Here is a 21983-nt window from a genome sequence, read left to right on the forward strand (position 1 = left end):
CTGTTTCAGACTGCTGCAGGTGGCACAGGTAGCCACCGCTAAGGGAGAGACTGCTATACATTCTATGCACAATATGAATTCAGCAGCCCACATGCCTCGAACGGAATATGCTACTTACCAGTATGAATCTGTTCTTGGCATGTAGGGCTGCTGACATTCATATCGCCCACCCTCCTCCCCGGTGCCTGTCGCACCTGTAGCACTCACTTTCTTGCGCACTGTAGTCCAGGGGAGGAGCCACCCATCTCGTGATACTTCGAAGACTCTTCCAGGACAACAATGTGCAATCATCCGGACCCAACACTAGGTGGCGATCTGTGCACAGATATGAATGTCAGCAGCCCTACATGCCAAGAACAGATGCATACTGGTAAGTAGCATATTCCACTTCTTGGGAGGCAGGGGTCCCGCGGGAAGCCTGATTTAATGGTGTGAGCAAAACATAAAACCTGCTCAATAGCGAGCAAGTAGAAGGAGCTCAGAGTATCGGAATTATTGGGAGGAGGGTTAGCATCTTGAGATTCAAAGGCTAAATGATTATTAGCTGCAAAAATGTCGTAGATGTCCTCTACTTTGGCGTGAAAAAAGCCTGCCAGAGTATTACAAAAGGCTTGGTTACAGTTAGTGTTAATTTTGGCAAGAAAACCTGGCAAGTTTCTTAAACTGTTGTAAAAAATACTTTGGATGAGTTTTTAGATGCTTCGATCTTAATGAGTGAAGTAAGTACAGGATCTTTTAGTTAACGATCAGGGATTTGTAGTCACAAATAGTTTGTTAACAGATACCTCATTCTAAAGAATCATAATTCTTCCTCCATCTACACTCCTGTCTGTGACACATTTGTTTCTGTGCTCTGAGTTTGTCAGAGAACCAAGGTTCTGATGGGTTGTTTCTCCTGTTGGTATGTATTTTTTCAAGAGTAAACAGATTAATTGCCAACCATAGCCATGAGGAATAGTCTGATATGGCTGAGTCTAGATCCTTGTCAGGATTGGGTTTAGAACTGTAGAGAGCTAGATTGAGTTGGGAATTCTCAATTTTGTGAAAAGCTCGTCTTTTAAAGTCTGGATTGGGAGTGTTAGTTACAAATGGATTGGCCGGTACCACCAATTCAAACATAACTGCTGTATGGTCCGACCAAATCAGTGGCAATGTGGTGGTATATTTAATAAAATTATTATTGGTAAAAAAGCCATGCAGCTTATGACCTGCCCGGTATGTCGTACATCAAAAAGTTGAGATAAGCCCAGACTACCCATAGTGTCCGTTAAGGTTTTGGAGTCTGTCTGTGAGAGATTAAAATGAAAATCTCCCAGAATCATAAAATCTGCAGAGCTAATACAAGATTCCAGTATGGGGCTGATGGCTGAGTTAAGGATCTGGAACCCCGGGGGCTGATAAACTAGCAGGCCGTTGAAAGTATGGTTTTTAGTGAGCTCCATTCTGAAGAGTATTCCCTGGGGATTGCTGAAACCAAATCGGGACATGAGGTGGAATCAGCCCAGGTTTCAGTTTTAAATGCAATATCTAACTTGTTATGGTCTAGAAAGTCCGCAAATTCATCATTGTTTTTCACTAGTGATCTGGCATTTAGTAAGGTTCTGGAAATTATACTCTGTCTAACCGATTTTGTTAATTTGACTCAATCAATCAATCAATCACGGCATTTATAAAGCGCGCTACTCACCCGGGAGGGTCTCAAGGCGCTGGGGGGGGGGTATGTTACTGCTCGAACAGCCAGGTCTTGAGCGGTTTCCTGAAGGAGAGATGGTCCTGGGTTCGCCGAAGGTGGGTGGGGAGGGAGTTCCAGGTCTTGGCTGCCAGGTATGAGAAGGATCTTCCTCTGGGGGTGGCTCTGCGGATGCGAGGTACGGTGGCGAGGGCATGGCTGGTTGATCGAAGCTGGCGGGTGGGCGTGTAGAAGGTCATGCGGTCGTTGAGGTACTTGGGGCCCAGGTCGTGGAGAGCCTTGTGTGCATCGGTCAGGAGTCTGAATGTGATTCTCTTGCTGACTGGGAGCCAGTGCAGGTCTCTCAGGTGTCCGGTGATGTGGCTGTGTCGGGGGATGTCCAGGATGAGTCGTGCGGAGGCGTTCTGGATGCGCTGGAGTCTTTTTTGAAGTTTGGCTGTGGTTCCGGCGTAGAGGGTGTTCCCGTAGTCCAGTCGGCTGGTGACGAGTGCCTGGGTGACGGTCTTCCTGGTTTCGGTGGGGATCCATCTGAAGATCTGGCAGAGCATGCGCAGGGTGTTGAAGCACGAAGATGAGACTGCGTTGACTTGTCTGGTCATCGACAGGGAGAAGCCCAGGTTGCGTGCGTGGTCCGTTGGTTTGGGAGCGGTGCCCAGGGCCGGGGGCCACCAGGAGTCGTCCCAGGCGGAGGGTGATGATCCCAAGATGAGGACTTCCGTCTTGTCTGAGTTCAGTTTAAGGCGGCTGCTCCTCATCCAGTCGGTGACGTCTTCCATCCCTTCGTGTAGGTTGGCCTTGGCGGTGGTGGGGTCGTTAGTAAGGGAGAGGATCAGCTGGGAGTCGTCGGCGTAGGAGATGATGTTGAGGTTGTGTTGGCCTGCGATGGCTGCGAGGGGGCTCATGTAGACGTTGAAGAGGGTTGGACTGAGTGAAGACCCTTGTGGAACGCCGCAGATGACTTCGGTGGCCTCGGATCTGAACGGGGGGAGGCGGACTCTCTGGGTTCTTCCGGTGAGGAACGAGATGATACACTCCAGTGCTTTCTCTCGGATTCCGATGTTGCTGAGGCGCTTCACTAGGGTGCGGTGGCAGACTGTGTCGAACGCCGCTGAGAGGTCCAAGAGGATGAGGCCGCTGTTTCCCCGTTGTCGATCAGGGTTCTGATGTCGTCGGTGGCTGCGATTAGGGCGGTCTCGGTGCTGTGGTTGGCCCGAAACCCGGACTGCGAGGGGTCGAGGGATCCATTCGTCTCGAGGAAGGCGACCAGCTGTCTGATGGTCTTCTCGATGACTTTGGCCGGAAAGGGAAGGAGCGAGATGGGGCGGTAGTTCTTGAGGTCGGTGGGGTCCGCCGTTGGTTTCTTCAGGAGGGCGGTAAGCTTGGCGTGCTTCCAACTCTCCGGGAAGGTGGCGGTGTGGAAGGAGGAGTTGATGATGTCCCGGAGATGGGGTGCGATGATGACGTCGGCTTTGTTGAAGACATGGTGTGGGCAGGGGTCGGTTGGTGATCCGGAGTGGATGGAGTTCATCGTGCGGGTGGTGTCTTCGGTGTTGATCGGGGTCCAGTTGCAGAGGGTGGTGGTGGCGGGCGTTGGTTCGGCGGTAGGGTGCGTGGTCTGTGCGTCGAAGCTGTTGTGTATGTCTGCGATCTTGCTGTGGAAGAACGAGGCGAGTGAGTCGCAGAGGTCTTGCGAGGGAGTGATGTCGTTTCCGGCGCTGGGGTTGGAGAACTCTTTGACAATGCTGAAGAGTTCCTTGCTGTCGTGGGCGTTGTTGTCCAGTCGTTCTTTGAGTGCCGACTTCTTGGTGGCGCGTATCAGCTGGTGGGGATTGCGGGTGGCGTGCTTGAGGGCGGTCCTGTTGACTGTGGTCTGGTCGAGCCGCCAGGCTTTCTCGAGGGTGCGGCAGTTCTTCTTGGATTCCTTGAGTTTGTTGGTGAACCAGGGGGTTTTCTTGCTACCGGTTCTGCTGGGAGGGTTCTTTAGTGGTGCGAGGTCGTCGGCGCAGGCGGTCAGCCACTTGGCGAGGTTGCTGGCTGCTTCGTTTGGATCCGCTGTATTGGTGGGTGTGTTCTGGCTGAGGGAGGCGGAGAGCTGCTCGGCGGTGATCTTGCTCCAGCTTCGGCGGGGAACCTGTTGCGGGTGGTGGTGGGTCGCTGTTTTCCTGAAGCTGAAGTGGATGCAGCTGTGGTCGGTCCAGTGGAGTCCGGTGGCGTGGCTGAAGGAGATGTGCTTGCTGGATAAGAAGACAGGGTCAAGCGTGTGGCCGGCATAGTGGGTGGGAGTGTTCACCAGTTGCTTGAGTCCGAGGTTGGCGAGGTTGTCCAGCAGGGCGGTGGTGTTTCTGTCGTTGTTTTCCAGGTGGAAGTTGAGGTCCCCTAGGAGGATGTAGTCCGCGGAGGGCAGGGCGTGTGGGCTGATGAAGTCTGCGATGTCTTCGCTGAATTGTGTGCGTGGTCCCGGTGGTCTGTAGATGAGGGTTGCCTCGGAGGGTGGTCTTGGGGTCAGTGTGTATCTGGAAGTGAAGGTGTTCGGCGGCGGTGAAGGTTTCGTCGGCGTTTGTCGAGATGCGGATGGTGTTCTTTTGTATGATGGGGATGCCTCCTCCCGTCTGGTTGATGCGATCCCTCCGGGTGATCTTGTATCCGTCCGGGATGGCTATGGCGATGTCGGGCTCTGAGGACGCGTTCATCCAGGTTTCGGTGAGGAAGGCGACGTCCGGTGCTGTCGCGTCGAGCAGGTCCCAGAGTTCTACGGCGTGCCTGTGGACGGAGCGGGTGTTCAGCAGGATGCACTTCAGGTGGTTGTTGCTGGTGCTCGACTTGGCGGGGGTGGTGCAGGTCCGGAGGCAGGTGAATTGGCAGGCTTGGCAGGCGAAGGGTCAGTGGGTGCGTCTCGGGGTGCTCGGTAGCAGGCAGGGTTCCGGCCGGTGTTGAGTGCGTTGAGGGTGGCGGCGTCGTAGGTCCGTTGGGTCGTCTTGCGGGGGCCAGGGGTCCTGGCGCTGGGCGCGGTCCAGGCACGGACGGGCGCAGACGGGCTTGCCTTTGGCGCGCCTTTGGCGCACAATCGGCGCGCCCGCTGCGCGTCCGCTCGGTCACCATTTAAGGCTAAGTGGGAGGGAGGAGCAGCTGGGAGGCGGGAGCGGGGAGGACACAGAACACAAGGGGGCGTGGCCGCGAGGACGGCGGCGCGGAGCGGGGCGGGGAAGGCACAGGGGGGAAAGCGACTAAGATTAACAGAAGGCAATACAATACAAATTAAACAGAAGGCAATACAATACAAATTAAACAGAAGGCAATACAATCTAACAATAAAACAACAAAATACTATGGAATCCGGCGGAGCTGCGGGGGCAACGAACAGCGAGGCTGGCAGCTAGGGCGTCAGGCAGACGGTACAGCGAGGCTGCGAGCAGCAGCGAGTGGCACACACATAGCTGGTGGCCGTGCGGCGCGGGGGTGTCCTGAGAACAGGTCGCACTCACCTGCGCCGCACGGTTGCCATTTAAGGACAAGTGGGAGGGAGGAGCAGCTGGGAGGCGGGAGCGGGGAGGACACAGATCACAAGGGGGCGTGGCCGCGTGGATGGCGGCGGGAAGCGGGGAGCGGGGAGGGGAAGGCACAGGGGGGAAAGCGACTAAGATTAACAGAAGGCAATACAATACTAATTAAACAGAAGGCAATACAATACAAATGAAACAGAAGGTAATACAATCTAACAATACAACAACAAAATTCTATGAAATCCGGCGGAGCTTCGGGAGCAATGAGCAGCGAGGCAGGCAGCTAGGGCGGCAGGCTGGCTGGACTCCTAGAGCTGTTGGAACCAGTTGTATGGTACGTGACTGCCCAGCTACTCTCTTGGCACTTCACGTCACTGTGTCCCGTATGCAGTGTGGTACGAAATGGGGCAGCAGGGGTTTTTGCCTGAGGTATGGAATGCTTGGATTTCACTCCTGGAGTATGTTATTGTGGGACGTGTGGGACTGAAAATGGATCAGAGTGTTCCAACTTCATCTATCTGGTATCCTGACTTGAATTTTGGCCCTGGCATCACACTTATCTAAGTGTGTGCAGAGGCTTAGGACAGTCCCTGACTATGAGAGGCCTTGGTCTGTGACCTGGAGAGTTAAACCAAGCATCCCCTCATTTGTGACAGAGGACTACTGTCCCTGTTTTGGGTTTAGTACATAGAGCAGTGGGTTCAGCTTACTGTGGTTTAAGGATCAGTATTGTGACCAGATCTTTTTACCTAAGTCACTAGAGTGGAGGCCTGCCAGCACACTCTGGTAGAATTCTGGTCAATGCACTTGCCCAGTTCTTTGTGCTAAAATCTTGGTGCATGTTAAGAATGTTTGTGTGCAGGTGTAGCGCATCAATCAATCAAGGATTTAGAAAGCACGGCAAATCACCCATGAGGGTCTCAAGGTGCTGGTGTATCCATGGTATGCATGAGTTTTCCAGAGTTATGGAGGCTAGTGGGATCGTTTTTTAATACCCCTCTTCTGGCCTTGCAAAAGGTGGAGGGAGAGGGCTATACTACCGAACAGTGGAGTGCATTGTTTACATTCCTGCAGCTGGAGGGAGGAGACTAAAGGGGAGTGGCAATATGGGTCGATCAGATATTCTATAGCGTTTTTTGGTTAGCAAGGAGCTGCTGATTAGTTTTCCTGTATGCTTCAGTTGGTGGATGGTATAGGTGTGGGGTGGGACTGCAGACTCTCTTGTCAAAGGGAATGAAACCCTTAGGCGAGCACTGTCCTTTTCTTTCCCTGATTGCTCCTTCAGTTGGGCTGATGACAACCAGGTGTAGAAACCTCACACCTCTTTGTGCCTCTGTTGTGGGTACACCAGGATGAGGACAACATTGCTGTGAGAAGCTTCACTTTTCACAAAAGCCTTGAAAGAAGAACCACCCCAAACAGTTTCTACAGTTTGAGACAGTGGATCAATATTTCCTGTGTGAGCGTTGCGAGTGAAAGTGGGACCAAAACCACCCCACTTTGTTCCAGTTCTTATATGAAAAAGGAAGGGAGTGCTCCACAGAGTACTCGGAGGGCTGTTGTGCAACCAGAGCTGATGTCTGCCAAAGCTAAGGAGGGCATCATCTGAAGTCTTGATCCCATGCTGGAAGAGTTGTGTACCTGACCTGAAACACCTAAAAGCCTTCCTAGCTGCTGAGAGGTGGAAGGAGTCTGCCTGGAGGAGAGACATCCAGGAAGAAATGAAGTCTAACACGTCTCCAGTGGTTATGGGGCATCAACAAGAAGCAGACTAAACAGTAGCAATGTGGGAGGACCCTGGTGTTTGAGGACCCCCAAAGTCTCCCTTCAGTTCCTGGTAGGAACCTAGACCGCCTTCACCCCCCATGCTGATGGCCGAGTCAGGCTGTAGTCTTACGATCACCAGCTGCCACTTCCAAATTGCGGATGACCCAAGAGGTACTAAAGGCCCAGTTGTAGGCTACATCTGCTGACTGGTTGTATTTACATGGGATGCAACTGACTATTGCAGAGGGAGACCAAAGGACTTGCACTTACCTATGCTTCTGTAGGGACTTTATCTTCAGTACAGTTAAACATCTGGCAAGAGACTGCATCAGTGACATCAGAGCCATTCTATACAGACTGCAGCATCAGTGAAAGAAAGGCTGGGAAAGGCTGGTTGTGTTCTTCCATATGCGACTCTGCTCTGAGGAACTGTACCTAAGACAGCTTATGCGCCCTAGCTCTCAGTAGTGCTCAGGTGGACTGCCCGAGTGTAAGGAAATGCTAAAAAAGACCTTAACCTAAATCTTCTATTCTGCGAAGGGGGTAAGTCTTAAGACTTAGTGTATTGTAAACCATGGGTGATTGAACTACGCCTGAGCCTTTTTCATGCTACTCCTGTAGAGTGAGGGGGCACCTAGTGCTAGTGGAAGAGAGCCTGGGAGTAGGAGAGGGATTGGGTTGGGTGTAGCTTCTACAAGCCTTTGGACTCAGATACACTAACTTGTATATGAGTATTAAAGGGTGTAGTATTTAATACAACTCTATGAATAAAATACATTTCTCTCTTGCAAAGTTAATCACTGGGCCGGACATTCACTTTATTTGGTCTGTTAGTTGATTGCTGAGCTCTCAACTCAAGCACCCCCACAATTCCTTCATGAGAAGCTGTGGTGACGCTCTAGGTCAGCGCACTAGTGTTCCGCGAGCGGAACAGGAAACACGTCACGAGAGGACGGAAGGCGGCCGTTTGTATGCATTGGCGCCGACCGCTCCTCGCAGAGCAGTAGTGTGTACCCGGCGCTCCGTCCAGAATAAAGATTTACTTAAAAGTAAACGAGCGTCAATCTTCATTGATAGATTCCATAATGGCGACGAGGCATAGGATTTGAAGCAGAACCCCGGAGGCAAGCAAAAAGGGCAATTGGGGGTCAGAAGACGCTGATCCCACCGGCGGACTCGCATTCCACGTGCTGAACAGCAGGACGGAGCGTGGCAGAGGTCTGCACACACCCCTATCGATGCAAGCAGGACTGCACAGCTGAGGAGGTAGGCCTGCAGACACACGGGGCACCAGGCGCCACGGAGATTCGAAAGGCGAGCGAGCGTAACGACTGGGCCCGCGCCAACAGAGGCGAACCAAGGGACAGTGGGGAGCACCGCCCCAAGGATAGCAAGACCAGCCGAGCAAGCTGGCGGAACAGAGTGAGGGCAGGGGAGAGTCTTCGAACACTCGCCCTGAAGAATCCACAGGAGTGCAGACAGCAGGAGGGGCTGGGACGCAACCACTACTCACCCCTTCCAACGCACAACTAAGGGAAGACAGCGAGAGTGACCCGGAAGAAGGGGACCCCACCAGGCACAACGCTCCGGGCAGCCCCCAAGGGAAGTCAGTATCTGTTCAACCCTCCAGAAACAGAGAAGGCAGAATGGCGGTACACTCGTCATCCCTCACGCAACTGGTGCCATTCCTAACCAATCCAGGGGAACCAGAGCGGCAATGGGAGGACTGGAAGAGGTACTTCCTCAACTACCTCGACGCTTTGGAAGAAGAAGCAGGCGCTCCATACTCAAGTAAACGCAGAAAGAAGATCTTGCTACACAACCTGGGCCCGGAGGGGATAAGAATCTATGACACCATTGCGAAGGCAGAAAGAGACGCAGCTGACGACGATGTTTTCAGCCACACCATTGCCGACTTGGACGCACACTTCCGGCCCGTGGTTTGTGTCGCGATTGACCGCTACAATTTCTTCCAAAGGAAACAGAAGAGTAGCGAAACAGTAGATGAATATGTTGTTGCCCTACAGAAGCTCGCCATCTCATGCAAATTCGGCGCTCTACACGACGAGCTCATCCGAGACCAAATTATCATGCATACGTCGAGCTCCCATGTCCAGGACAAACTGTGGGTGAACGGAGATGCCCCACTCAAAGAAATTTGGGCCATGGTCAAGAAGGCCGAACTATCAAAACGCTGTGCCCAAGCAGCCAAAAAAGACTCAGGTGGTACGCAGTCGGTGTGCCAGATATCGACGCAACAGAAAGGGGAACGCCAGAGGCCAAAGGAGCCACAGAAGAAACCGGAGGGCAGGAAGCAGAAGTCCACATATTCCACCGACCAGAGAGGTGCTAAGGGAGGACGCCCGAGCTGCTACAGATGTGGGAGTGTCAACCATCTAGGGAACGATAAAGCGTGCCCGGCGTTCCGAGCTAAGTGCTCGTTTTGCGGCATATTTGGCCATTACGAGAAGGTATGCCGCCGGAAACCGAAAGGGGCCACAGTGAAATTCGTTGACCGAGAACAGCAAGACGACACCAATGACTCAGAGGAAACTGATGACCAGGAGGAAATACTGTATATCGATGTCCAAGTGTTGGAGATGGATGACTCAGGCAACGACAAGCCCCGGTTGGACATGCACATCGGAGGTATACCGTTAAAAATGATAGCGGACAGCGGGGCCCCCATCTCGATCATACAAAGGAAGGTATGGGAAGACAAATTTGCATCCACACACGGTGAGAAACTGCGTCCCATGGACTTGCGTCCAGTCACGTACACTGGGCAGAGGATCCCAATGTTGGGGTTTTGTCCCCTGTCATTCGAGTTCAGAGACCGCCAAGCGATATGCAAACTGTACATAGCTGAGAAAGGTCCCTCAGTCCTGAGCTGGAGAGACCAGGGAGCCCTAGGGATCCAGTTGAATCCAGGTGGTATCGAGAAAATCCTACTCATGGACATGGAGAAAAGGGACGATGTGGAGTCATGGAGAAGAGCCTACCCAAGAGTGTTCAATGGCCAAATAGGGGAGTTGGCGAAATACAAACACTTAATCAGACTAAAGGAAGGAGCAACGCCAGTGGTGCACAAAGTAAGGAACATCCCGTTCAGAAGTAGAGAAGCGGTACAGCAAGAGTTGGACAGGCTCGAGAAGGAAGGGGTGATCAGGGCCATAGAAAGTGCAGAGTGGCTCTCCCCCTTGGTGGTAGCTCAAAAACCCAACGGCAAGGTCAGATTATGCGTGGACCTGAGAGAGTTGAACAAAAGCATACTCGTTGACAAGTTCCCCCTGCCACGCATAAACGAGATGTTGTCCAAGACCAAAAACATCAAGTGGTTTTCGACAGTGGACCTGTCGTCGGCATACCATCAGGTCAAGTTACACCCTTCCTGTACACACCTCACCTCGTTCATCACGCCATTTGGCTGTTACGAATTCCTAAGGATGCCATTCGGCTTAGCGTCAGCAGCCGCAGTCTTTCAAAAGATGATGCACAAATTGTTGAGGGGAGTGGTCGACGTCCAATTCTTTCAGGATGACATCCTGGTAATGGGGAAGTCCATGCACGACCACAATGAGAAGCTCCACAAAGTGTTCAAGATCCTACAGGACAACGGTCTGACTGCGGAATGGTCTAAATGCAGATTGGGAGTGAAATCAGTCACTTATTTGGGCCACGAAATAAGTGAAGAAGGAATCAGACCCAAAGCCGCCAACATGAAAGCCATTCAAGACGCACCCACCCCGAGCAAAAAGGAGGACGTTCGGTCATTCCTAGGAATGGCCGAATACTACAGCAAGTTTGTACCACAATTTGCCTCCAAAACGCACCACCTACGACAGCTGCTCAAAGAGAGGAACGGATTCCAGTGGGGTCAAGCGGAACAAGAAGAATTCGACAATTTAAAGAAAGAAATGAGCGATGCCATCCCGCTCAAAGGATTCGATCCCCAGGCAGAGACAATCCTCACGACAGACGCAAGTGACCGAGGACTGGGAGCAGTCCTAATGCAACGCTCTGAAAAGGGTGACTTACACACCGTCAGCTTCGCATCCAGGTCTCTAGCCCCCAACGAGGAGAAGTTCAGCGTGGTGGAAAAAGAGATGCTGGCAGTAGTATGGGCTATGGAGAGATTCCGTCAGTACCTGTGGGGAGCGCGATTCTTGGTAAAAACGGATCACAAACCCTTAGTCCGTGTGTTGACATCAAGCGGCCATGCGCATGCCACTCCTAGGATCGCAAAGATGACCCTGCGCCTGTTAGACTTCCTCTACGACGTGGAACACATTCCTGGGCCTCAAAACAAAGTGGCGGACTTCCTCAGCAGGGCAGCCGCCATGGAAGCGAGGAGTGACCATGAAGATCATGAATGGGCAGGCTATGTGGTCGCCACGATCCAGGAAGTAGAGAAGGCAATAAGTATGCAAGAGTGGGAGGAGGCATACAAAGAGGATGATGATCTGGAAGCCATCAAGGGGTATGTAGTCCACGGGTGGCCGGAAAAGAGGCACCTAAGAGAAGAACTCCGAAGATACTGGGAGGTCAGGGAGGAACTATCACTGGCTGAAGACTCCATCTTCCTGTTGAGAGGAGACAAGGTGATACCACCCAAGGGAGTACTGGAACACCTGATGGGATTACTGCATGAAGGACACCAGGGCATCACAAAAACCAAAGCCCTTGCCAGACAGGCCTACTGGTGGCCGGCTATCGATACGCAGGTAGAAAGGCACGTGAGACAGTGCGAATCTTGCGCCAAGGCAGACAAATCTCAACACCTAATCAGACCGCCCCTGGGGAAATTCCCCATACCGGATGGCCCGTGGGAAGTGCTATCAGTGGACATTTTAGGACCGGTCCTAAACAAAACAGGGACCCAGAAATATGTGGTAGCGCTGGTGGACAAATTCTCCAAATGGCCAGAAATCGAAGTTAGAGAAACCATGGACACGGAAGCGGTGATAAACTTCTTACAGTCCACATTCCTGAGAGAGGGCATTCCCAAGATCATCGTTAGCGATAACGGTCCCCAGTTCACCTCGACAAGATGGACAACCTTCACCGAAAGGAATGGGATTGAAGTGAAGCACCCACCCATTTACCACCCAGCAGGGAATGGCCAAGTGGAGCGGTTTAACCGCGTGATCATGGGAACCATCCAAGCTGCCATCAACGATGGGTTGGATTGGGAGAAGGAACTGGAGAAGATGGTATGGGCATACAGGATCACCCCTGGCAGCACCGGGTACAGCCCGTTCAAGATCTTGCGGGGAAGAGAAGCGTTCACCAAGGACAATCAGGCGTGGAGGAAGTTGGTGGTACAGAGCAGATGGTCTCCGGCAATAGTGAAAAGAAACCTAGAAAGAGCTCAGGAGGTCTATACGACTCACTTCAACAAGAACCACAATGTTAAGGAGGCAGAGCTGGACAAAGGGGACTGGGTTAGAGTCAAACTAGCAGTCCATAAGAAGAAGGGTGAGAGCAAATTCTCGCCGCCGTTACAAGTCTTGGAACCGTATGACCGATCAGCCTTGCTAAGCGACGGAAAGGTATGGTCACAGGACAGGATGGCCAAGTGCAGCAAGATAATCAAAGTGGAATGTGATGTGGAAGATGGTCTAGAGAATGTCGGGAGAGACGGAGAAGAAGAAAGTAACAGAGGAAGGAACGTGGATGTGGAAGAAAGACAGCAGGAAGTAACCGAGGAGGAAGATGGGGCAGGAGAGCAAGAGGTGTGGAGAAGCGAAAGGAACGGAGAGAAGGACAAGGACATGAAAGACAAGAGTGGTACGCATATTGGTGAGAGCATGGAACAGGAGTGCAAAGAGGGAATGATGAAATTGAGAACCAGAAGGGGAAGAGAAGTGAAGACGCCAGAGAGATTCAAGGACTTTAACATGGACTGGAAGTAAGAACTTTTATTGTTGGGTTACGATGTGTGGAGGGGGGAGATGTGTGGTGACGCTCTAGGTCAGCGCACTAGTGTTCCGCGAGCGGAACAGGAAACACGTCACGAGAGGACGGAAGGCGGCCGTTTGTATGCATTGGCGCCGACCGCTCCTCGCAGAGCAGTAGTGTGTACCCGGCGCTCCGTCCAGAATAAAGATTTACTTAAAAGTAAACGAGCGTCAATCTTCATTGATAGATTCCATAGAAGCCTGTTACCTGCTCGCCCTAATTACCCTGAAAGTCAAGTGGACAAGAGATAGTTTGCAGAGCCATAGTGTGATGGGTCCCGGGACATCTGTGGCAAACAACCTTAACCCTCACAATTGAGGCCCAGTTGCTCCTGCCTGCCCTGTGACCACCAAAGAAGATCTGACACAATTTTATGAAGCCAGTCCTGCTCATCAGAAGGTAAACAAGCAACCAGATTAATCGGAGTACAAAGTGCAGGAAAATGTGGGACTCACAAGTGAACAAGTTTTTGATCTACTGGAAGGGTTACTTTCCTAGCATCACTCATGGTTGATGCTACATCTGTTCATGCCGCTGTCTTGATCTGTTGTGTTTTTTCCACACTTTTTCTGGCAAGCCTGGTGCTCCTGGCTGGAGAAGGGTATCCTGTTGGTCCTCAGCCTGCTGGCACTGGTCTTTACAGTTGACATTTTATCCGGGGCCTATGTTTAACTTAACTGAGCGATCCTTTGATCTGCTTTCCTCTCCTTTAAAGTCTGTGCCCTTTTGCGGCCCCAGAAGACCTCAAACTTTGGAGTTTCTTTTGAGTCATGTTCAGCGTTGTTCAGCTTTTCAGGCACTGACCGCTTCAAATTCTACTCTGTTCTCATTCAATGTCTTGCTATTCCTTGTAATGATTTTTTGCTTTTTACCCTGAAAGTGACCCTTTCATGGAGACACCTGCTTCTACTATGTCCATATTGTAGCAGTAAGGAAAAGTGGATGAATTAGATTGCGCCTTTAACTTGGGCAGGCTAAATCGAAACATTTAGCTTCCTGTACTTGACACTTCGAGCCCAAGCAAATGGCGAATGAAGAGTAGTACACATCTTTCACACAGGATATGGTCTTGTGTAACACAAAACGAAAACATTTCAAATACTTACATAGACATTATTTGACCCCGGTAAAACTGCACAGGATATACCCAGAATGTTCAGCAGAGTTCCTCAGGTGTCAAGAGGCAAATGTGGGTCTCCTCCATGAACATGGTCATGCCATCACCTTTTGAGTTTTTGAGCAGAAGTACAGAACAGGCTACATTAAATTATGGGAGAGATGCGGACACTCATGCTGAAACGGTCTGCCGAAGGTGCCTTTATGTTTTTACTTACCTGAAGTTGTGGTAACCCTCAGAAAGGACTGAGGACAAGTATCACCTTGATCAGACGAGGACCTCCAGAACCTCCACACCAATTTTCTTGGTAAAGTAGTTGCACCAGCTGGATGGGTACCCTCTATAGATATTCCGTGCACTCAGTTTCATGAGGTCTCTTCTATTTCTCTTATGCTGCCAGTTGTTTATTCTCATAGGACTAGATCTAGATTGAGCATTCACACTTCTCATTCTTGCTCAGTTTATTTGCTGTTTTCTTTCGGTAATCTCAAGTAATTTAACACTGAGGTCTGTCATCCCATGGCTTTAAAGTCCAGTAGCCTTAACAAGAACAACAATTGTGAATACACTTCTTTACAGAGCCCACTTAACTCTCCTCAGGAAATAAATGTAATCATTGCTGTAGTCAATCAGACGTTTCATAGTTTATTGAAGTAATTTATTGAAATAATGTACTTGATGCTTGTTTATTAATTATTGAACCAAAAGTACATCAGATTTGATTCATTCAGACGTGTTTGCACCTACTTCCAGCAGGTTGGTTTGTTGTGGTTATATCTGCATAAGCCAGCCATGTTTAGTGTACTAGTAGTTATTCAGCTAAACTTTGTTTTAGTTGGTCAGTATTCATTCCCTTCCCCCCCCCCCCACATGCTTGTAGATATTTTTGCTTTTGGTGTTGCACCTAACATCTTCCTCACACTTTCTCCATCAGGCCAGTGAACCGACTATTAAAGAAGAAGTGACCGATGTCCCAGGTAGGTGCCTTTTCCCTTGGCAGTTTTTTTTTCTGACCTCGACTGTACCTAGACAATATACAGTAGCCAGCAAGGTGCATATGGGGATTGGGGCCGGGACACCGGATGAAAATGCACATCTTCACTGTCTTGGGCATAGGCGGACATTGGTCTCCACAGTCAAGGAGGCTTATTTGGACCTCTGTTTTAAACAGCTGTAGTCCCTGTGCATCTCTGTCCTGAACAGGTGCAATCCCTGGGCATCTCTATCTTGAACAGGTGCAGTCCTTGCGCATCTATGCCTTCAGCAACGCAATCTCTTTTTATAACTGTCCCAAGAGGGTATTCTCTCTGGAAATTGCTGCCCCGAATGTGTGCAACCCCTGTGCATCCCTGAGAAATGTTCTATGGTGTCTATACTGGACAGTGACCATCAAGGGCTAGATGGGCATCGAAGAATAAAGGTGGAAGTACTTTCCTAGGATTATTTATTATAGCAGGTAGTTATCCTTAGCAGTGTATGACTTGTTGAGGAGATGAAAGCATGGTCATCAGCTTGTGTGGGAGGGTGCCAGCCCTCGACTGGGCTGCTTACGGAGGATGGCAGGAGGTCAGAGCGAGTGGTGTATGACTGTGGGTAGAGAGAGTGCAGCTTAAGAGCCAGTGCTTCAGTGAATTGGGTGAAGTCAGTATAAGAAAAAAAATTCTTTGAGGTGTATTGAAGTATGTGGAGTTAGTAATAGAGGGATAACTGCCAGTTCTGGGTTGCAAGAGAGTTGCAAAGAGTGGCAAATAGTTGGGAATGGCTAGAGTGTAGAAAGAAGCATGAGTATAAGCTGGTGGGAGTAGGATGCTAGGGAGTAATATTAGCTCAGTAGTTATTAACAGATCTTTGGGTAATATTCATAAAGCTGTACTCTCCTCAAGCTTAAGATTGCAACAATTTAAGACAACTTGTATGCTTTATCATACCCCCGAAAGAATTTCCAAATGGGCCTCTAACAGTAACTACACAGATCGAACTAAATGCCCTAAGTGCTCGCTGGCTGCGGCAGACTTGGTGCATATGTTGTGTACTTGCCCTAAGATATCTGAATTTTGGACATCGGTTGAGAATGTAATGAAATTAAAATTAGGGTGTATATTTTCTCTGGATCCTGCTCTAGTTCTGCTTCATGGTAATATCGCGAACACTCCACAAAAGGCTATAATAACAATTATACTATCATGCGCCAAACTTATAATCGCCCGCGCTTGGATTTCCCCTACACCCCCACACTTCATGGAATGGTGGTCATTACTTAACGAAATTCACTGTATGGAATCTACTTTGGCTAAGATTAGAGGTAATAAGGCCTTGGTTGAATTCAATAAGGTTTGGGGGTCTGTTATCTGTTGAAACGTATACTTATTCAAGGTCCACTTAGAATATGAATATTGATTTATAATATTTGCCTGCAACTCGAATTATATTTGATGTGTTTGGGTTTAATGAGAATCTATTTATTATGATATGTTCATCCTGTCCACGATCTGATCTTTTCTATTGTTAACTATCGGATATGTTTGTTTTTGATTATATTTCTTTCCTGTGCTGCTAATTTAAAAATTAAAAAGAAAAAGAGTATAAGCTGGTAGAAAAAAGAAGGCTTTTGTCAGAATGTGACTCTAAGGACCATTATCGTATTAATTTTCTTTTTTCCTTTGAACAGATCCTAATTGCCCTTTAAAGGATGCAGCGAGCAAGAAAATCCCCAAACTGACTATAAAGGTAAGTTATTTACTCACTATCACAGTCTCTGTTCCAGGTGCCTCCAACAACTCAGAATAAACAAACTCTGAATTATAAACACATCTTCTTACTGAATAGTTGGCAATAGGATTTTTTAATTTGGGTTTGCTATGGTAAAAAAAAAACTCCTGGACATTCATATGCCTTTGCACACACCACCAACACCATCACACGCTTTACCCACTACCAGTTTATTTTTTACATCTATTTATCTACAGTAAAATGAATGCAACATTATCATCAACTCTGATAGGGTCTCTTGGATATAAATCGCAAGATCCAGGAGTTGGGGAGAGGATGTGGCATAACGGCCAGGGCGGTCGACCTCGAAGCTGGGGAACAGGGTTCGAGATGCTTCAGGGAAGCTCAACATCCTGTGATTATGGGCAAATCCCTTAATCTCCCCATGCCTAACAAAAATGAATGTGTCAGTCTGTAATGCAACTGGTGGTCATGTAAAGTGCTCGGATAACTTTGGGTCTAGTTTGCGATATATAAAACTTTTCCCCCTCACCCCCCCCCAAAAAAAGTTGTTCATTATCCTAAATACAGAAATTCTTGAAATATATCTTCAGGGTGAGTGGAAAAATGTTCCTGAGACCGGTTCCTTACTCTCTAAAAGATCTTCTACCCCATCTGTAGACAAAAGATGGCTATGCATCAGTGTGAATTTGGTTCATGAGTTTTAAGAAAATCCTTTTCTTCACAAAAAACAATACATCATTCAACACCACCATCAGTTCCTTCCCGCACTTACCCCGACCTACACATTTCTTCAAAATAAATGCTCATATTTATTCCATGTAGTTTCTTGAGATTCAATTTGTGAACCGAGTCAACACACCGAGTAAATTGTTTCCATAATTTGACGCACTCTGAATATAATAGGACAGTAACTCCATTCTGCAAGCCATCTACTTCCTGTTCATAATCTGGAACATGACAGACAAGAGCACGCCTAAGCTGGTTGTGTAGCATCTCAGGATGTTATGATAAAGTTCACTTTTGACTCCTACAGTGAATAGGATAATTGGATTTGGTTTTGCAGGGAGATCCTTGGGGTGATCCCGATGCCTTTTGTATGACTCACTGTCCTTGCTATAGGAGCAGTGGGTTTTCAGTTTGACAGTTGTTGCCACATGAGTCCTGACAGTTATTTTTTTCTCCCTTTTCTCTCATGGATGGAATCTGAAATGCCACTGGAGCAGGAACCAAGGTTATAACAAATTTAAAAAGAGAAGAAGCTCACTATGAGTAAAAAGGTGCCTGCCTTGAAAGACAGTATGCCAGTAATGCAGTAGCAAATGGTCCGCCCTCGTCAAACCACAGATAGATATGTCAAGAAGAGAATTGTCCTTTCACACGTCTTTGCCTCTAGTCCATGACAAGGTTTACTGAAGGAAAAAACGTTACTCTGACTTGCCATCCACCCTTCCTCCAAACTCATGGGAAGCCAATATCAACATTGAAGGTTATAAGTGCACTTCTGCACTGTCTAAGAAATTGGGGTATTCAGTGGAGTGAGTACCCACCTCAAATAATAACCACAATGCTTGACAGGGTGGACCCTAAGAGTCAGTAAGTTAACCTGAGCTCAGCCCATGGCAGCTGTGGCACAGAGCTGGCATGCTTACCTTAGAGAGAATGTGTAAATTATGCAGTATTAGAACATTAATAAAATTGCAACATAACACTATAAAAAGCCCAAAATGAATTAGAAAATTTGGGAAGCATTGAATAAACAAAATTACACCAAAATAACAAATATCCAAAGAGAGGAACTGGAGATATGAATTTTAAAAGTAGAAATAGTACCTTAGAGCACCAAGTGACAATGATAGCTCATTGTTACAGTAGAATAGGACCTAAGCACAATTGGGTGCTGCCCGCAATGACGTGGTCAGATACACCAACCAGGTTTTTCCTGGGCAAAAGATTTTACTTTCTGACAATAGTCCTTTAAGTCCCAATCCACCACAGGAGTACACTTCTAAAGCCCTCCAGGACCTGATGGGAGGCACTTGGAGAATAAGAGGGTGTTAGGCAGGGGCCGCAGCAGAGTCCAGTCCAGGTTCAGTTGCAGCTGGTAAACTGGGCAGTTGCAGGAAACAGCCCCTAGTAGCTAGCTTGTTGTGTTCCTTTAGCTTTAACAGGTGGTCAGCCTTATAATCATTGGATCCCACTTCTTTGTCCTTGGTACAAGAGGGAGAGCAGGTCCAGTCATCGGGGCTCTTCTCAGGTCACAGAGAGCAGGTTCAATCCTCTTCTGTTCATCCATAGGGCCAGAAGTGATATGAAGTAGGTGCAACATTTATGCCTTGTTTGAGGTAGTGGGTAGGAATGACTCCTGAAGATGCCCTAACCATTTGGGTTATGGTTCCCGGAGCGAAGATTAGCCACTTTAGGCATTTTTAAGATGGGCAAAGTCTTCAGCCAAACTTAACCTGGACTCCTGGGGTGCAAGTGGAGAGTGTACTGTGGTAATCGCCAACCTACAACACTAAAATCCAGTTTTAGCCAATATCTGAACCCCTGACAGAAGTCTAGTCAAATCAAAGCAGAGCTTTCAGCAACCAGACAATGGATACACCGTGTTTTGGCAATTCTTTGAAGTACGCCAAAATGTTATAGCTAAACCCAGCAGACAAGTGAAATTGGCAGTGACATTAGAATGCCAAAGAGACCCACTGTGATTGGGGCCTGACTGGCTAGCAAGACAATAGAAGGGAGTTGGGTAACATTTATTTACCTGTGACAGGTGAGACCTCTTTGAAGTGTGCCCATAGTGTCTTATAAAAGACCCCAGCAGACCTTCCAAGCATGTATGTGACATTCAAGCAGGACTTGACATGTTAATGTCAGAGAGGATCCTCCCAGCCTCCCCTACGTATTCGATGAGGTTCAGAAGGGTCATCGCTGTCCATTCAGATCTGTCTATTGTTTGCTCATGGGACTCTTAAGCAAACACCTCACAACACAAGAGCGATCTGCTGCCAGGTGATAGTTGGTATCACTGAACTGCCTTAGAAACTCTAGGCACGGAAAAAGTAACTTCTAAAGTAGCTGTTCTAAAATATGTATTGCACATCTGACTTAACCAATGAATTGGCCTAGTAACAAAATATAGTATAGTAGCTGTTTTCTAAGCGGAGATAGGAAATATTAAACATAATATTGTATCCAAATGATTATCTATGAAACAGCCAAACCCGCTACAGTGAAAAAAAGATTTATGGTCACTTTCACTGTAAGGACATGTTTAACATGAATTTGTACATGTCCTATTTTTAAATACCGTGCACCCTGTCTTTATTGGCAATAAGTCCTACTTAGGGCAGACTTTAAATATTTCAAAAAGAAAGGGATAGGGGGGAGGAGCCAAGATGGCGATCGGAGCAGAAGCGTAGGCTCCCGGCTCCGCAAGCCCTCGAGCCCCGCACTGAAATCCTGATCATCCTGGGGTTGCTCTGCAGCGGAATGCCGGTGTATGCGCGCTGTCATCGCTCGCGTTCTCCCGATGTCTCTGCCTGCCTGGTAACCGGAGATATTCACGAAGTTGTTTGGCGGCCTCCACAGCCCTGGAGCCGGGACCTGTGCTGCTACACACCGCCGGATGCTAATTGATCAACATCGGCCAGCTGGGCCTGGGCGGAGCTGGTCCTTTGGGACGCATAGACTGCCGAAGGGGAAAAGGAAAATAATTTCTCTGCCTTAGCACGGCTTCTCGCAACACGCGACCGGAGTGCATCCTCGAGGTGGGGGCTCACTGGGAATACTACTTATTTGTGAAACGCTGGAGGTGAGCGGCAACGACCCCATTTTCGAACTTGCCCGACTTTTGCGGGCCACGCCCGAATTTGCCCCAGCCTTGGGCCGAAGAAGGGATGGCTGTTACCGAGGATCGCTCTTTATAAGTGTGCCGTGACAGCATCAGTAACTTGGACTGCAGCTTGCCTGTGCCGATCTCGCCCCCATTTTATCATCACTCTCCCGACAAGGTGGAAACGCTTGATGGCTCCCTGACTGGGATGGATTGCATTACCCTGCCTATTGATCAGCTGTGCGATGGGGTGCGCGAGTCATCTTGTAATGCTGAGATGTGGGGATTACAGCCTGTGCTATCCTGTGGCGCCGTTCTTGCTGCTCTTGGTGACCTACGATCTGCGTGGAAGGATAGTTCCCGAGAGCTGGGAAAGAAGCTCGATGGCATTGCGTTCACACTGGGGCGAACGCGGCTGGCTTGCTCCCAGAGATGCGACGATTTGCCTTGGCGTGTTCTTGAGGGGGCTACTATGTTTCCACACGAGTGCAGAGGGGAGCGGATTATCCCTGATTGTATTAGTGCCTGCGGACAGCCGTCCGCCAGCTCCTGCTGCGCTGCAGGGTACCTCTATCAGCCGAGGATTGAGACTTCGTCCATGTTATCGCCACTATTGACTCAGACAACGTTTTTGCAGCTGTTAGCACCCGTGACTGCCTCCTCTTTTCAGGCCCTGCTCTCCCTGCTGTGGAATGCGTGTCATCGGGCGAACCTGGGGGCGATGTTCGTCGGGGAAGATGGATCTATTGGTGACTGGCGACGTCCATTTTGTATTCACATGCCTCTCCTCTGCCGTGCGTGGACATCTTGTTCCTTTGTGTTTGTTGGGACGGGCTTTCCTCAGGGGCCATGTTTAGGGGGACTTACACGAACAGGCCAGGGCTAAATGGTTCACTTTCACGATTGGTGATTGCCTGGCTGGCAGAGAATCGGGTAGGAATGTTCCTGTGACACATTCGGCTGCGCAATATGTGATAACTCTCCCCATTGTTACCGTAACTGTAGCTTGCTGTTGTTGACTTTTGCTCATGGGGTGGAGAATAAACTCCTGGCTGGGGAGACCGGGAGCACATATGTTTGGCCCTCCTCCGGTTTTATATGATTCTTTTTTCTTTCCTTCCTTCTCATTTCTGTGTCTGTATTTCGGGTACTCTTTTTTGGGCGACAGGCACACTGCTAGGGGGGGGGGGGCGGGGGGGGGGGGGGGTAGGCCATAGCCTCTGCATGCGTGTAGGGTGGGGGGTGGGGGGGGGGGGTTATTTTGTCCATTTTAAGTTCCTATGGGCCTTATTTCTTCTCTCTTCTTTCTTCATTCTTTTTATCTTCTTATTTCTTTCTTTGGGTCAGCAGGGTGGCTCGGTATGGGGTGGGTAATGACCG

General features: G+C 49.2%; 1 protein-coding gene across 2 annotated transcripts in view; it reads left to right on the forward strand.

The window, feature by feature from the left end:
- The window catches only part of RECQL5 (RecQ like helicase 5), a 769601-nt gene that overhangs the window by 626214 nt on the left and 121404 nt on the right, over positions 1-21983 (forward strand). For both annotated transcript variants that reach the window (XM_086930748.1, XM_086930749.1), the window contains 2 exons: positions 14970-15012; positions 16704-16762. In XM_086930748.1, coding sequence (XP_086786874.1) covers positions 14970-15012; positions 16704-16762 — 102 coding nt within the window. The remainder of the gene's footprint in view (positions 1-14969; positions 15013-16703; positions 16763-21983) is intronic.

Source organism: Lissotriton vulgaris, chromosome 7 (assembly GCF_964263255.1).
Source record: "Lissotriton vulgaris chromosome 7, aLisVul1.2, whole genome shotgun sequence".
Taxonomy (NCBI): Eukaryota; Metazoa; Chordata; class Amphibia; order Caudata; family Salamandridae; genus Lissotriton; species Lissotriton vulgaris.